This window comes from Alosa alosa, chromosome 2 (genome assembly GCF_017589495.1).
Source record: "Alosa alosa isolate M-15738 ecotype Scorff River chromosome 2, AALO_Geno_1.1, whole genome shotgun sequence".
Taxonomy (NCBI): Eukaryota; Metazoa; Chordata; class Actinopteri; order Clupeiformes; family Clupeidae; genus Alosa; species Alosa alosa.
This window is the reverse complement of record NC_063190.1, coordinates 2,648,694-2,664,754: the sequence shown is the minus strand read 5'-3', so window position 1 is coordinate 2,664,754 and position 16,061 is coordinate 2,648,694. Positions and strand designations below refer to the sequence as shown.

At 38.8% G+C, this 16,061-nt stretch overlaps 1 protein-coding gene across 1 annotated transcript; it reads right to left on the bottom strand.

The window, feature by feature from the left end:
• Positions 1-8,426: 8,426 nt before the first annotated feature.
• Positions 8,427-12,864, bottom strand: LOC125291365 (zona pellucida-like domain-containing protein 1). The gene is made up of 10 exons (XM_048238087.1): positions 12,768-12,864; positions 12,459-12,685; positions 11,871-12,058; positions 11,694-11,766; positions 11,511-11,608; positions 11,247-11,330; positions 10,883-11,054; positions 9,072-9,183; positions 8,925-8,960; positions 8,427-8,822 (listed from the first exon to the last, which is right to left on the bottom strand). Exons 1-10 carry the CDS (start codon positions 12,862-12,864, stop codon positions 8,671-8,673), a joined length of 1,239 nt encoding a protein of 412 aa, XP_048094044.1. The 3' UTR covers positions 8,427-8,670.
• Positions 12,865-16,061: the final 3,197 nt, after the last annotated feature.

The window sequence follows — 16,061 nt, the reverse complement described above, 5'->3', positions numbered from 1 at the left end:
TCCAAGTCACATCAAAGCCAAGTCGAGTCCAAGTCCCAATCTTTTTCAAGTCCTGAACAAGTCATCAGGTATTTTTCACTTAATAATGCTATTATTATTAGACTATCAATCATAATTTTAACACATCAATCTAATCTACAGTATTTTTTTCTTTATAAATACAGATTAAAATATGTTCAATGTTTCTGTCTTGAAATCTTTTACAATATATGCATCCGCATACCTGTGAAATATACGCATGAGCATACCTGAGTAATCTGTACGAAACGAATAGCTACATGGCACTCAGCACAGCAGCAAATATATGTTGTTTTTCCAAATTGCGGCGTCCACTGAAAGGATGAGTAATAATGACTGATGGCTAGGCCACAGATTTGCCTGCAAATAGTTTATTAGGTTGTCTGCCAGTGGCAACTCATAAAGCCAAGGTCATGGTTAATGATTACAATAAATGGTGACGAGAAGAATCGTTACATAGGCTACTTTTGTTGCGGTTAATTACAATTTTATTAGGGCTGTCAACCGAACCAAAAAATAACTAATTAATCTCATATTTTGAAATGAATTAATCTAGAATCTAGATTAATTGCGATTAAAAAGTACATTTTCTCCCTAAAGACTAAAGCTTCTTATATGGCATATTAACAGCATAAATCACAAAATTACTGAGTAACCACAAAGGTAAAAGTAAAACACTTCTATATTATGTAAATGATAATAATGACACAGTAATTTTGTTTTAAAGTATTCATTTCTTAAATAGGCTTTTTTTCGCTCTATGGCTAGTCCACAAACTCTAACATTGTTTGTGCCACGTGTAACGTGTATAGCACAATATTAACCATGATAAGCATGGTGTTAAGTTGGCACAAACAGCTTTCATTTCTTTGGAAATAAAAACATGTAATGACATGATGCTTGCTAGGCATGTTCTGTTTGCAATTATGATCCTGAGGAGGCTGCGGTCCTTCAATGTGTGCAGTAAGCTCCTCAGGATGTTCTACCAGTCTGTTGTTGCCAGCGTCCTCTTCTATGCAGTAGTATGTTGGGGAGGAAGCACAAGGAAGAAGGATGCGGGGCGAATTGACAGGCTGGTAAGGAAAGCTGGCTCTGTAGTGGGAGCTGAACTGGAGTGCATCACTTCAATATCTGACAAAAGGACCCTGAACAAACTGATCAACATCTTGGACAATGAGTGTCACCCACTCCACAGCACTATTGTTAAGCAGAAGAGCCTGATCAGCTGGAGACTTCGCTCACTGCCTTGCACAACTGACAGACTGAGAAAGTCATTTGTCCCTAGGGCCATTGAACTGTTCAATGCCTCACTTAAGGGAAGAGGAGAGATAGACTTCTCTGCATAGTCTGTCTGCCTCTTCACCCCCTCCATGTTTGGATACTGTCTGTCCACTAGCCACTTTTACCACTGTCTTTATGCCTCACTGTTTGCGTGCTATATTAGCACATTAGCACATATGCATACCCACCCCCCCCTCCATGCCACAGCCGAACTGTGGCCACACTTATACATTTTCTTTAAATAGTTAAATATATAGATATATAGACTTTACTTTACTTTATTTCTGCATTGTTGCACTGTTAGACTTACTCATTTGCACTATCAACATGACCACTATCACCATTGCACTACCACCGTAACACTCATTCACACAGAGCACCTTAGAGCACCTTACCATACCTTACAATGCACAGAGAATCAAAGGCTCAGTCCCTGCCTCAGTCATTGCAAGTGCCTCTGATTGATTAATCACCACTATGTGGATACTGTTTTTAGAATAGATTTAGATTAAGTGTTAGTTAGTATAATTTGTATTTTAGTATATTTAGCATATTCTTTATCTTCTACTGTCCTTATTGCTTAGTTGTGTTTTTATATTATATACTTTAATTACTCTTTCTGCTGTTAAAGAATGTGTTTGTGTTGTATGTATGCTGCCGTGGAAGTGAAAGCATCTCTGGGGTGACTGGTTCACGATCAGGACATTTATTTTTTGACTCGAGACATGTCAAGTCATTACAAGTCAAAGAGGCAAAGTCCGAGTCAAGTCTCGAGTGAATAGTATTCAAGTCCAAGTCCAGTCGCAAGTCATGCCGATTTTGATCAAGTCAAGTCTGAAGTCATTAGGCCTACAGTTTTTTCTGATTGCTTAAGCACATTTTTTGTAACTATGGCTTTTTTTGCAAAACTCTACACACAAATGGCAAAACCTCTCACCCAATCAGCAAAACATTGTAGTTATCTTGCAAAAGCTAACACACCTTGCTTAACTCTTCACACCTTTGTAAAAGCCATCACAATAATAAGCACACAATGTGGCAACTACACACTAATAGTATACAGTTTTTCTCAGTTGCTTTGGTGCTTTTCTCACATCACTATTAACATTTGCACAGCAGTTAGTGCACTTTCTCAAAACAATTAGTGCAAACTGCAAAACCTAGTGGATGACCTGCAAAAGCACGTCACTTGCTCAAAATGGATAGTCCATTCCTCAAAAGTAGCAAGTATTTATGTCAATGAAACTGTCAGTATCATCAAAATGAGAAGTCTTGACACCATTGTTTATGAACAAGATAGTCAAATGGCTTTGTCATGTTTTCATTATGACAGTTCTCTCAGTGTTTTCCAATGCAAAAAAAGGTCAGAATTCGGTGACACTACCTGAACATGCTCAAGACAGCACTATACAGTACTTGTACATCCATTTGAAAACTACAGTAAAGTTACACATTACGGGAGTAAGTGAGTACAAGACACTGAGTACGTACATTTTTACTGTATGCTCTTTGCAATTCTACAGCATTGTGACAGAATTTGATAACTAGTTCAACAATTTTGTATGTAATGACTCAAGCAATGAAATGAATAGTTTTATTGGGAACGACTATTCAGCATCTGTAAGTATAGTTCATTTTGACTGACATGACATAAGCAAATGATAATGTTAAAAAACAGCAGAGAATTGTATGAAAGCAACTGATACATGTCCAAAAGTATTTGCAATTTGTTCAGAGGAAGGAGAAATTGCTACAATGATGTGCACAAATGACTAAATGTTGTGGAGGTTGAACTAATAGTTATGAGAATTTTCTTTCTGATCTGAAAAAAGCACCAAAGCAACTGAGAAAAACTGTAAAAGGTCAGAACGGTGACACTACCTGAACATGCTCAAGACAGCACTATACAGTACTTGTACAGCCATTTGAAAACTACAGTAAAGTTAGAATTTTTTATAGTTAGGAGTAATGAGTAGAAGACACTGAATATGTACGATTCACAATTTTACTATATGCTCTTTGCAATTCTACAGCATTGTGACAGAATTTGATAACTAGTTCACCAATTTTGTATGTAATGACTCAAGCAATGAAATGAAGACTATTAGTTTTATTGGGAATGACTATTCAGCATCCATAAGTATAGTTCATTTTGACTGACATGACAGAGCAACTGATACATGTCCAAAAGTATTTGCAATTTGTTCAGAGGAAGGAGAAATTGCTATTATGATGTGCACAAATGACTAAATGTTGTGGAGGTTGAACTAATAGTTATGACATTTTTCATTCTGATCTGAAAAAAGCACCAAAGCGACTGAGAAAAACTGTAAATAAAAAACACATCTGGCTTTTGCTTTCTCTGTGCACAAGGTAGGCTATGTCAGTTTGAGGTAATACTTTTGTCATAGTTCTGTAAACATACAGGGATCCAAACATCAAGTATTACATGTAGTGTTTACTGTATTTAGACACATCAAAACAAACACAATAGTTTTTTTCCAAGTCAAAACACAAAATAGTAATTTCACAGAGAAAAACAAAAAAATCAGTCTACATCGTGTCGTCTCGTGTCGTCTCTCTGGGTCCGGCCACAAAATTTTATCTACATCACATGCAATGTTCTCTAGTCCAAGGCACCGGGGGTAATATCTTCTGGAATGCCGTATCCAGGCCTGACATGACAATATCCCCACATGTAGACTGATTTTTTTGCCTGTAAAGGGCTATTTCTTTCTCTTCTTACCCTTCCTCTTCCCCCTCCCCATCCTCCTCTTGCTCCTCCTTGTCCTCTTCCTCTAACTTCACCTCCTTGTCCTTGTCATTCTCTCCCTCTCACTTCACCTCCGCATCCTCTTCCTCCTCTTCTTCCTCCTACTTCTTCACCTCATGTCCTATTCTTCAGCCTCCTCTAATTCTTCCTCTTCCTGCTTCCTCTATTGTACCCATTGTACATTACCTGTGGCTTAGTGCTTAGGCTGATTGCAAAGTGAACTAATTATCTTAAACATTTTTCACATGAGAAAGTGCCAGAGAGTTGGCAAAATAGTGAAAATAATAGCAATGCATGTGTATAGATTTGCTAGGAGTGTGTTGATCATTTGGAAATTCAGTGTAAATCATGAGTTGTGTTTACAGTTCTGCAAAAAGAGTGCTGTGTAGCGAATTGTGCCTACAGTTGTGCAAAGTGTGTGTTACAAAATTGCAAACTGAGTGCAAAGCAGTGTTTGTGCTTTTAGTTTTGCGAACTCAGTGAGTGGTTTTGCTATAAGTATTAATAGTTTTAGAAATTGTGCTATAAGAATCACAGTTGTGTTTAAGCATTCAGAAAAAAACTGTAAAATGACTCGAGTCTGACTCGAGTCCACATGTCTGCTACATACAGCAAAATAAGTTGTTTTTCGTAGGACTACGGTACATTCAATGAGCTAGGGAAAAGTGGGATTAACATTTTTCCACCACAAAAGTCCAGAACGACACCTGGACCATTATTTCTTACTTTTGCTAACCGTTTCCCAGTTGTAGCCTACACTGCCTACCAGTAAGAAACCTGTCTGTCTGACATGAAGACTGCGTGTTGCGCAAGAGACGTTGAGGGAGGGAGGTAAAGCGGGCACCGAACGCAAAAACTCTAACCTTTCGACTTCATATTTAGGTTTTATAGTTTAATCAACATTAATTTAATACACGGTGCGTGGATGCAAGGATAATTGTTTTTTCGGTTATTTCTATGAAATACCAAGGATATAACCTCGGTATCTTAGGCTATATGGCAATGATCCTAAACATCGTATAAATATCGAAAAGAATGCACACCCTCCGAGGTGCTGGCAAGCTGGCTAGTTTGCTAGTGTCCACATTAGGAACCTTGACAAATACTGACAGGCTGAAACGTTGGAATTAAATAAAAGAATTAAGAGATAGAGTTACAAATTGTCATTACAAGCAAAACTATTTTCTAGTTAATGCACTTCCATGGGGAAGAAAAAGCTTTCTCTACCATAGTAATTCTTAACCGTTATAACCACACTTGATATTTGATACTTGACACACACACTTGATATTTGTCAGCATTTTAAAGTCAATTTTATTTCTGAGATTTTGTACCAAGCAGAAGAGATGTTGTGGTGAGGTTGAGGTGTTTAGATGCAGGCATGCCTCTTACTGCATAGTGGCATGCAAAAAGTATTCACTTTGTTTACACCGTTACTCAAACACAATTCTGACTCATGGATGCAATTTGATGAATCTGGCCAACAAAAATGCTACCTCGGAAACTCACTTTTATTTCCCCACAGATGTGCATTCCTTCTCTTACCAACAATACAGAGGTAAATCCTATGCACTTTGTTTATTATAATGCAGGGTCAGTTTTACGTGTGGTCGAGTTTTCTATAGATTTTATATGTCTATCTAAATGTTTGGATTTATTAATGAAAACAACCAAGTGATGACAGTATGGAAAAGTCCATTCTCTGTGAGCTGGGCGGGTCTCTTGTACCCAGTCACTGCCTGCTCGCCTCTCTTCCCACCCCCCATTTGGTGGCCAGTACATGAGCGCTGTAGCCGTAAAGGCATTCCTTACATTCAGCTGTAAAGCAAGGAAAAGAAGACAAGAGAAATGGACGGAGCTCAGAGTCGCACCAGTGTGCCATCCCATCTTGGTTTTTCCATCTTCAACACACTCTGCTGTTGCCTTCCTCTTGGAATTGCTGCCATTGTCTACTCATGTAGAGTAAGTAAATGTTATATATTGCTCTGTGTGAAATCCAGTGGCCTATGGCTTAATGATTTTTGTTTAAAACTGTATTACCCCAACTCAAATGCAGGTGGACAATGCCAACGCCATGGGAGATGGGGCCAGAGCTCTGGAATCATCAAGGACAGCCAAGAACCTGAACATCGCTGGACTCATCATTGGAATAATTCTGATCATTATTTTGATTGTTTATCAAATTAAGATACATAGCTGAGGACCTTCAGACTATGTGATGTTTCATTAGCCTCTGCTCTATGTACCGCATGCTTCAAATGTAAAACTTGGTCCTGCTTTCTTACCTGCTACAAAACTTTCGAAGCAAATGAAAACCAGCTGCTCAGAGCTCAATGTCCGGAATATAGACAAGACCTAACCTGCAAACAATTACCAGGGTGCAAGTATCATTTTACTCTTAGCCAGTACAAACCCAAAAGCTGTTTTTTACTCCAACAATATGTTACATTAATCATCTATACTACGTTAAATAAATGACATATTTCCTGTTATTCTTGGTTGTTGTTGTTGTGTTGTATAATGGTAACCTGACTCTCGCCAGATGAATTTCCGCCTAGCTTCACTCACATCCATCTGGGACCTCTTCCGTTGAGAGTGATTTCTGCACCAGATTTTATGGTAAAGCTAATCAGGACGCAGGGCGAGAGTTTCATAGATGTGACATAGCGTAGAAGCGACTGTGAGACTGTTATCAGTGTCACGGGTTGGTTTCGATGTGAGTGGTTGAAGTAGCACGTCAATAGATGACGGACAAGTGGCTTATCCAATCATATGCAAGCATTTTTTTGATTAGGCCCAGCCTTCTGAAGCAACACTTCAATGGATTGATCCCAGATGGATGAGTGGAGCTAGGCGGGACGAAATTCATCTGGAACACATTTGGAAAAAGGAGGTTGGGCCTCAAGAATTATCTTCACATGGCTGGAACTGGATGTGAGTCTGGGGGCCTTTAGCTCAGCACACTTCAGGGCCCCAGACTTTTGTGGCGCACCAATCACCAATGAAAAAAAAATAGTGGAAAGAATGTTGTGGAAGAATGTAGTGTAAATGATGATTGGCTACATGCCGCTCCATACGCTTCAAAGTTAATCCTAGACCAAGCCCATTTTTAAAGCCACAGACACAATAAAGTCCCTTGGGGAAGTTTTATAGAACACTTTTACTAGCTACAGGCTCGGTGAGAGCAGGCAGAACAGTTAAATGAGGTTTGAGGTTCTGACATTCAGTTAGCTCCAACACCCAGCAACTGAGTCAGATGCCAATCCCATCAGGAAATGCCAGTTTTGTAAGCAGTGCATGCAAGATGCATGTAATCAATTTCAATTTCCCTCCAAGGGATATTTACAATTATTAGGGTATTATATATATTAGGTGAAATAATATGCATTTGGTTCAGATATGCAATGGTCCTTTAATGTTACTTTCTGACTTGTTATCGTGGTTTGATATGTTGCTATTGTAAGACATTTTGGATCACAAAGCACATTAATGCAGGATACAGGATAATATTGCAGAACACTCCCAAACTCCCAAACAATGTACTGTCTAGCAGAGCAACTCTGTTAACATGTTGCTGAACCAGGAATTAATTACTCTATTACAGTTTTTTCACAATTGCTAAAACACATTTTTTGAAACCTGCCACCCTTTTCTCAAAACTATAAACACAAATCCCAAATCTCAAATTACATTCCCAAAACCTTTGCCAACCTCTGCAAAACTGAACAATTGCCTCAAAACAGTTGTACCTGTGCTCAAAACCAAACACTGCCTTCAGATCATCTCACAAAGCAATCAAATGGGGAAAAAAAGGAAAGCAGTGTTCAGGGCAGCTCATATTGCTCTATATTTGTGTTCATATAGTGCTCTGTTTGTGTTCATATAGTGCTCTGTTTGTGTTCACTCTCTCTAGGGCAGGGGTTCCCAAACTTTTCCACCAAGGCCCCCCAAATACCACTAGATTCTGGACAAGGCCCCCAAATACCACTAGATTCTGGACAAGGCCCCCCAAATACCACTAGATTCTGGCCAAGGCCCCCCAAATACCACTAGATTCTGGCCAAGGACCCCCTTATTAAACCCATCGACAATACTACGGCAAATGTAAAAATACATTAAGCTAATCCTAATAATTATTTTAGCCACAAACACTTCACGATGGAGCATACAGTGCGTAAAAAAATTATTTGGGGCTTTCTGCTATATGAGAGCTATCACGACTATTATTCCCAGTCATTATCATGGAAAATATAATGTTCAGATATGCGTCACATTATTATAATGCCATTATATAACAACCCTCATAGTAATAGGTATATTTGAAATTTTTCAAATGTATTTATGTGTTGCTTTTGTTTTTTCCTCCAACTTGCTGAGGCCCCCCTGGCACCCTCTCGCGGCCCCCACTTTGAAAACCACTGCTCTAGGGCTCTGTGTTTACCCTTTGCCACTTCTGGTTACCATTATGCATCACAAGTGCATCACAATGCAAAATGTGTCTTCTTGTTGCATGAGAATGTGTTTTTTGCAAACAAGAGTCTATGAGATCTGTAATTTGTGTTTTATATGTAAAAACACACAAAAAAATCCTGTGTGAATTAGTGAAAGGATCCAATTTCACCACCAGTCAAAAAATACTTCTTCACCACAAACCAGCCTCCTAAGACGAGTAGTACAGACGCTCCACAACCGAAAACCAGCCCGACAGCTAACCCTGTGCTGCTCGAACTCCTTTCACCCTGCTGAGCACCTAAAAGGAACGTCTTTTTTAGAACCACATGTCAGCCAGCAGCCTCATAAGATGGGTGTTGAGTTTCAAAATAAATTGTTTACGAGGAAACAACATACTTACCCGACTCTGGAGCCGAGGCTTGGTCGACTGCATCTGCTTGAACATGAAGGGTTTTCACATTAATGGAGATCACTGAACTGAGTTGCAACACTAAAAGCTCTTTTTAGAGATTGTGTAGAAGATTGTTGTGGACAAAGACAATTGTACCATTGTCTCTGGTGAAGATTGGTCCCACAGAGACAGTGGTTGACTCAGGTGACTCCGCACCAAAAGGCTCCACGACGTCTCTCCTTCTTCTGCCATTGTTTCCGCTGCACGCCTGCCAAGAATATAGCCAAAGTAATTCAGCATGGTTCAATATAGGTTTATCTGTTAGTCTTATCTTGGACAGTGGTAACTGGTGGTGGTTGGTCATTTTCTAGAGTGCCAGTAATCAGTTTGATGCCAACACACAGACACAGACAGGATTTGTTACACAAGGGGCCTGCAAAAAACAGTTTGCTGTGTGGTGGTGGTAGAGGATGGGGGAGGGGGGCTGAGGAGAGAGCCTCTGATGGCCACCAAGCTCTATCAGCTGGGCTGTCTGGACCGGCCGCAGGCCAGCGAGCGTGACTACCCGTCCAAGATGGACTTAAGCAGGTGGAGTTGGTTCTCAAGACACAAAATGAACAGAGAGACAAAGTAATATCTACTAAGATTTTAGACTTATCTAAGTAATATCTGTATCTATTTAAATATTAGACTTCTTGCACCTAAGTTCAGTTGTGTTGGACGCGTCAGTGCCCACACATTCATTACCATTATACAGAGGCTGACAGAGTACACAGCTTCATTACTTGAGTAAAAGTACAGATACCCTTTGCTAAATTTTACTCAAGTACAAGTAAAAGTACAACAGTCAGATGTCTACTTAAGTAAAAGTACTGAAGTACTTGTTTTTAAAAGTACTTGAGTATCAAGAGTACAAGAGTAGCCAACATTTTCTAAATATTGCATTACTACTGCCACAGTGCTTACATTTATGTACAGAAACATCCTACATAGAGTTATGAAAAATGTTAATGTTAAAACCTTGGAGAATGTAAAAGGAATTGAAAGTAAAATCAAGTCATTTTCATCTTTTTACCATGTTGCTAGGGATGGGCAGTATTTCTCATTCATGTATTTAAAATACGTATTTCAAATACAAAATACTATTCTGTAATTGAAACACTTGAAGCGAAAACTATCATTAACTTGTTCAGAAAATAGAAATAGTCTGGCGAGGTGGGGCCACAGATTGGCACATTCCTGGGATGGAACTGCTGCATCTTCATCCATTGTTTCGTCCATGGTTTCGTCTCTTATCGAAATCTGACCATGGGAGTTGACTTTGGCGGAAAGCTGAAGGTGATTGCTGATAGGCTGTCCCAATCAGTGGCGCCTGCACAATCCAATCACGTTTGAGAGGGAAACAACAAATTGAGATTTGTTCAAGATTTTTTTTTTTTTTTTTTTTTTTTAGAAGTAACGGGTACTCACGGTTATGGATAGAAATGTAGTGGAGTAAAGAGTACAATATTTGCCTCTCAAATGTACTTGAGTAAAGTCATGAGTACTCCCCAAAAATGGTACTGGAGTAAAGTACAGATCCCTCAAAAATGTACTCAAGTACTGTACTCAAGTAAATGTACTCCGTTACTGTCCGGCTCTGCCATTATAGGAACCATCATACTGGTAAAGAAAATTACTTTCACGCATAACGTCCTATCCTGTGAAAATGCACCGCAGACAATCCATCAGTTACATCACCTATTTTGTAATAGCATGCCTTTTTGTCAGACTACTATAATTAGTCATGTACATGTTTGTTTTGTGGCTGACATTCTAACATAGTAACAGCAAAATATTTTCAATTTTTTTTTTTAACAACTTCTCACTTAGGGGCTTTACGAACAGATCTGATGCCAACCATGGCAGTCACAAATGAAGTAGGGGCACTGAGGTGTGAGAACTCAGGAGGGTAAAGTACTTCTTACATTGAGAAGCTCTTGGCACTTGGTTGGTTCACAGAGTCGCACAATACAATGGAGGTACAGGGTGGACTTCTGCTGACTGTGGTGTTGCACGAAACGGAACGCCTCAAAATAGAACCGCGAACGAAGATCCAGCCCATTCAGCTCTACTGTGGTTCTTGAGGCTATGTTACATCTGCAAAATTATAAAATAAAACCAAGTTAAAACAGATAAGACAAGATATGAGTCACATGCTCCAAAAATCTATTGTTCATTAACTACCCGATTTCATTTTTACATTTACAGTACAGAAATGCATTATTTGCTCATGAAAAAATAACTTAAAATGGCTGTGTCTGAAATGCTTTATAACTGAAAACGTCCTACCCAATGAAGAAGTCATACTGTTCACTGACAGACATGTTGTAAGGGGATGGCGTTGCAAAGCAGTGGTCAAGCATCACGTTAAAGCTGATAACATGAAGCATTAGGTATCATTTTGATTATACAGAAGAGATATAATTCTATATTCTATCTATTTTCTCTATATAATGTACTGTAATATACCTATCCATACCTAGTATACAATAACATAAAAAAAATGTAGTTGAGGATATCTGGATAGGATAATACTATCTAGATAATACTAACCTTCCAGTGAGGTTTGTAGCCTTGACTTCAACATAGACGTTAGTGCGCAATGCTAGGCCTGAATCTGGAACTACCAGAGGGTTATTATAACCAGAATCCTGAAGAAAAAATTTCATAAGTTTGGGGAAAAAAATCTCACTATATATAGAATGTTTATTTTACACTACTGACAAATCAACTTACATTATAGACACTCATGCTGAGAGTGTTAATGAAGGTTCCATTATTCCCCTTGGTTGCCACAGAAACAGAGGACCTGAAGACAATTAAACATATAAGCACAAAATGTCTCCATTTCTTGAAGAGAGATAGAGAGTAGGGAGAGAGAGAGAGAGCGTGAAGGCTGACTGTGAGACTCACGCCACAATTTGTGTGTTGTTGATGAAGTACTCCAGGGGATAGCGGCAGGAGAAGTGGTAGTAGAGGTCAGTGGAGTAACTGATGATGCCTTCGGAGGACCTTGGTGTGACAATGAAGCCTGTGATGACCACCGACTGGATATTGGAAAATGCACTGAAGATCCCTGACCCTGCAGCCTCATTTACAATCTGTCTTCAGAAGCACACATACAAATACAAGCATGCATGTGTGCACATTGCACAAGTACACACACACGCACACACACACACACACACACACACACACACACACACACACACACACACACACACACACACACACACACACACACACACACACACACACACACAGATAAACATAAACAAACATGAACATGTTAGTGTAGAACTTCACATAATCACCATTCTATAAACACATCTTTTGAGCTTGCTTTAACAGATTTTGATTCGTCGCATGTTGCTCAAATATTGTAATATAAATAAAATGTATTAATCAAATTGACCAAATATGAACAAATATTTAAACAAACAAAATGACCAAACTCAGTGTTGAAACTGAATGGACAAAAGACATAAAAGCAATAATGACCTGCCAGGATGTCCGGCAGGGGTTCTCCTGGCTGTCATTGACCGGCAAGTGAAACCGGACAACAGGTGGGTCCACAGTGGAGTCCTGGATTCCGAGGCACAGGCTGTTATTGTGCTGTCCGTTCATAGCCAGAGTTGTGTCATTGAAGCCAGCCCACTGGACAGTGCACAGATTCACCTCCAATGTGATGGTATTAGTCCCACAGTCAACGGTCAAGTCACTGTTGACTGCAGGTAGTGGGTCAGGGTTAGTGGACAGGTAGATAGGGAGGAAGATTGCTTTGAATATGCTGCTCAGTGGAGGACTCACCAGGAATTCTGTCATAGACTGCTGAGCAGTTATTCGCAGAAGCCAATCCAGGATGCAAAATGAAAGCCAAAAAGGCTAGATGTTTCCAAGTTATCATCCTTACGGTCTGTAAAACTGAGAAAGTCGAGGTGTGACAGGGAAAGACTGAGAGATATACAGTGAGGCATTATACAACACTTTTAACGTGACAAGGTAGTGTTAATGTTGAAATGAAAAATCACTAGCATGAAAGAACTCTTATCATTCCCTTACAAAATGAAAGTCTATGTTTGTCGAGGTCACTTGAAAAAGAGGCTAAAGAAATATTATACAAACCTTGCTTCCCTGGTGCTGATTGTCAGTGGCTGTGTGTGTGGTGGTTTATATATACAGTATAGAGAGCACATATAGCAGTATTATGTTTCATTGTGCTTGTCAAAGAATAGGATGTCCCCTGACAAGACATAAGCTTTGCCTCGAGATATTTCAGACATGGCCTTTAAGATAATGACAAGGATAAATCATATTACAGAACTTTTATTTCTTTTCGCGACATCAAATTACAGGATGACGCAAAGTTGTCATCCTGTAATTTACCTGACAAAGAGTAACTTAATCTTTAGTCATTATATGTCTGCAATTGTAACTCTGCACAACAAACTGTGGTAATTTATTTAATTGTTTTTCTAAGTGGTGCTATTAATACTGGTGTGCTACAATTCTCCTTTAGATGGAAATAAATGACAATGCCATTATCAAACAGCTGAGTGAGCATTTATTTCACGTTGAATGATAGTAGGGCCATATATCTAACAAGTAAATTTGTCTGCCATTTCTTCTGTGGATGGCAGTCAGCATCGTCATCCCTTGTTCGCCTCATCAAATTCAGGGGTGATCGTGTCTTCTCCAGCAGACATATAACACGTGCATTGTCTCTAACTGTCTTTAACGCTTTCTCTTACAAGTGATTGCAATCAGTTTGCTGATTTTAGATGTAACTTAATCAATTTATTCTGTCTACTTCATTGAGAGGGTTTGCTAATGTATCGAACGAGGTATTGATGTCCGAGTAACAAAAGTATAAAGTAATGTCTTTGAAAGGGTTGTCCAGTATATCACAGGCGTGTAAAGGGCATGATCTTCTCCTGGGAGGGGTGTGTCGGGGTTAGGTGAAATCCGATAGAAAGAAAGGAAACGCAAAATGTCTTTGTGGGCCGCTTCAAAAACAAACCTGCTATCACCGTGACTAACAAGCCTATCTCTTCTCTCTCTAGATCTTTCGGCCTGGACTTGACATAGAGGCACGATAGCAATTTTCTAGGACACCTCTCATTGAACTGCAATGGCTTTTTGATGATGCTCAACATGAGTTAAAACAAAATAACAGTCTTTTATTATTATTATTATTGTGATTATTATTATTATTATTATTGTTATTATTTTCCCTGTTTGTGTCTCTGTATAAATGTTGCTCTTCACAGGGTGCTTCAGAACTATTACATGACTTCTTGCGGTCATGCAAATGACTCTCAAATGTGTAGGCTATTTTACTCAATATGGAATTGAGAGTATATAAAAAATGAATTCTTATTGAACAAAATCTGATTCTGTGGGGGCTAAGACTCAAACAGTTTGAAGTACTAATTCATTCACATGGCAATCAGGAGAACATTTTTTGTAGATTTCACAAAAGTTGGACTGACTTCATTGCTTTCTTAAAAGAGTTTTTTTTAGCATGAACAAAATTGCATTAGATCATGGCAAAAATAAACATTGCGATGAAATACTTTGTACTCTGCTGCCATCCAATGGAAATGATTGAAGTTACACTTAACATTTGGCTGTTTGTGTCCATGTTGTTTTTGTGTCCTGACAAAACAAACTGTGATTGTACTAATTATTCAAAATAACATAGCAACATTTTAGCATGGGTCAGCCTGTAAGGTTTGGGAGATAAATATACATACAAAAGTCAAGATGAAACAATTACAACATATATGAGGCAAACAGCTTAGTGCTACTTCCATCTTTGCAAAACATACTTGAGAAAGACAATCTACATAGTAAAAGACACACTTAATGACCTGAAATAACAATACTTCAGTCAACACATTTTCCCATGCACTTTTATAGGCTAATTTCTGATTGTTCAAATCATACATCCAATCTATTTTGGTTGAGGTACAGATCATTCATCCTGACAAAGATGTGCAAAGATACACAGTGGATAAAACTGGAACATGTAGCCTACAGGACCCTATATTTCTATGTTGCAAAACAGAATATAGAACACTGATATGACCCAACTGAATGGCACTGAACCGAAATGTCTACCACCCCCTCTAAAACATAGCAAAATCACTGTAAAGGCCATTCAAAACAGTATAACCTTTGATTTAAAGAAACTGCATAATTGGCAGTAGCTTGGTCTCTGGTTAGTGATTACAGTGCAAATAGAACAACTGAATTGTGATGTGGCTGTGGATTTGGAATTAAGTGGCTGTTTTAGCTTGAGAACACCTTGAGTTTTTCCCACTTCATCCTGACCTGAGCAAGAAGATATGATAAAAACAGGTGTTTCAAATGCATAGTGAGGTTTCCAGGAGACCTATTCTTCAGTGACACCAACATCTATTTATGGGTTTATTATTTGGAGCTTCCCAGGAGGGCTTGATTTATTTAATGTTTAATATGTCTTCAAGGAAATATAAAACAAAAACACACATAGCTAGAAATGTTTTTGCATTCAGGCAGATCATATTTAACATGCACATAGCAGTATGCATATAATGTAGGCCTACACATCAGAACATGTTATATGCCATGTACATAACACTTAAACGATTAACAGTTAAAATAGGACTGACTACCTGTTCACTCAACTGACCCATTTGTAAAAGAGAGTTAGGTTACTGAAGACGCTGCACCTGTTGAAACAAGGCTAGCTGTCCATAACCTCCATGCAGGCAAGCCTAAACTTGCCCACAAGGGCAACAAATCAATGAAGATTCTATGGTAACCAATCCAACATCAACATTGCCCCACATGGAGATTTTAAATAAAAGTTCCAAGTTCTGCAACTCAGACTGGTGCTGCGTTCTGCTACATTTATTTTATTTGAAATGCTGGATGTTTCTTCATACTTTTTGTGGTGGTTTTTGATGGGGTTTCTGTCCTTTTTAGGCTGTAGAAAGGAAATGTTACTCATGAGCTATAACTGAAAGTTCCTATTGTCCTGCCCCAGTCACCATGACATAGGTAAGGTAGTGATAATCCATAAGAAGGGGTGCATCATGTCCAAATGTTTGTTTTGGG

Bases quoted from the DNA above. Each gene is read 5' to 3' on its own strand.
- LOC125291365 (XM_048238087.1), bottom strand. From the start codon at position 12,864: ATGATAACTTGGAAACATCTAGCCTTTTTGGCTTTCATTTTGCATCCT. The intron at 12,059-12,458 runs GTCATTATTGCT...TTCTGAAGACAG, and splicing joins CCTGCCGGACATCCTGGCAG to ATTGTAAATGAGGCTGCAGG. The intron at 11,055-11,246 runs GTAGGACGTTTT...ATAATTTTGCAG, and splicing joins CAGTATGACTTCTTCATTGG to ATGTAACATAGCCTCAAGAA.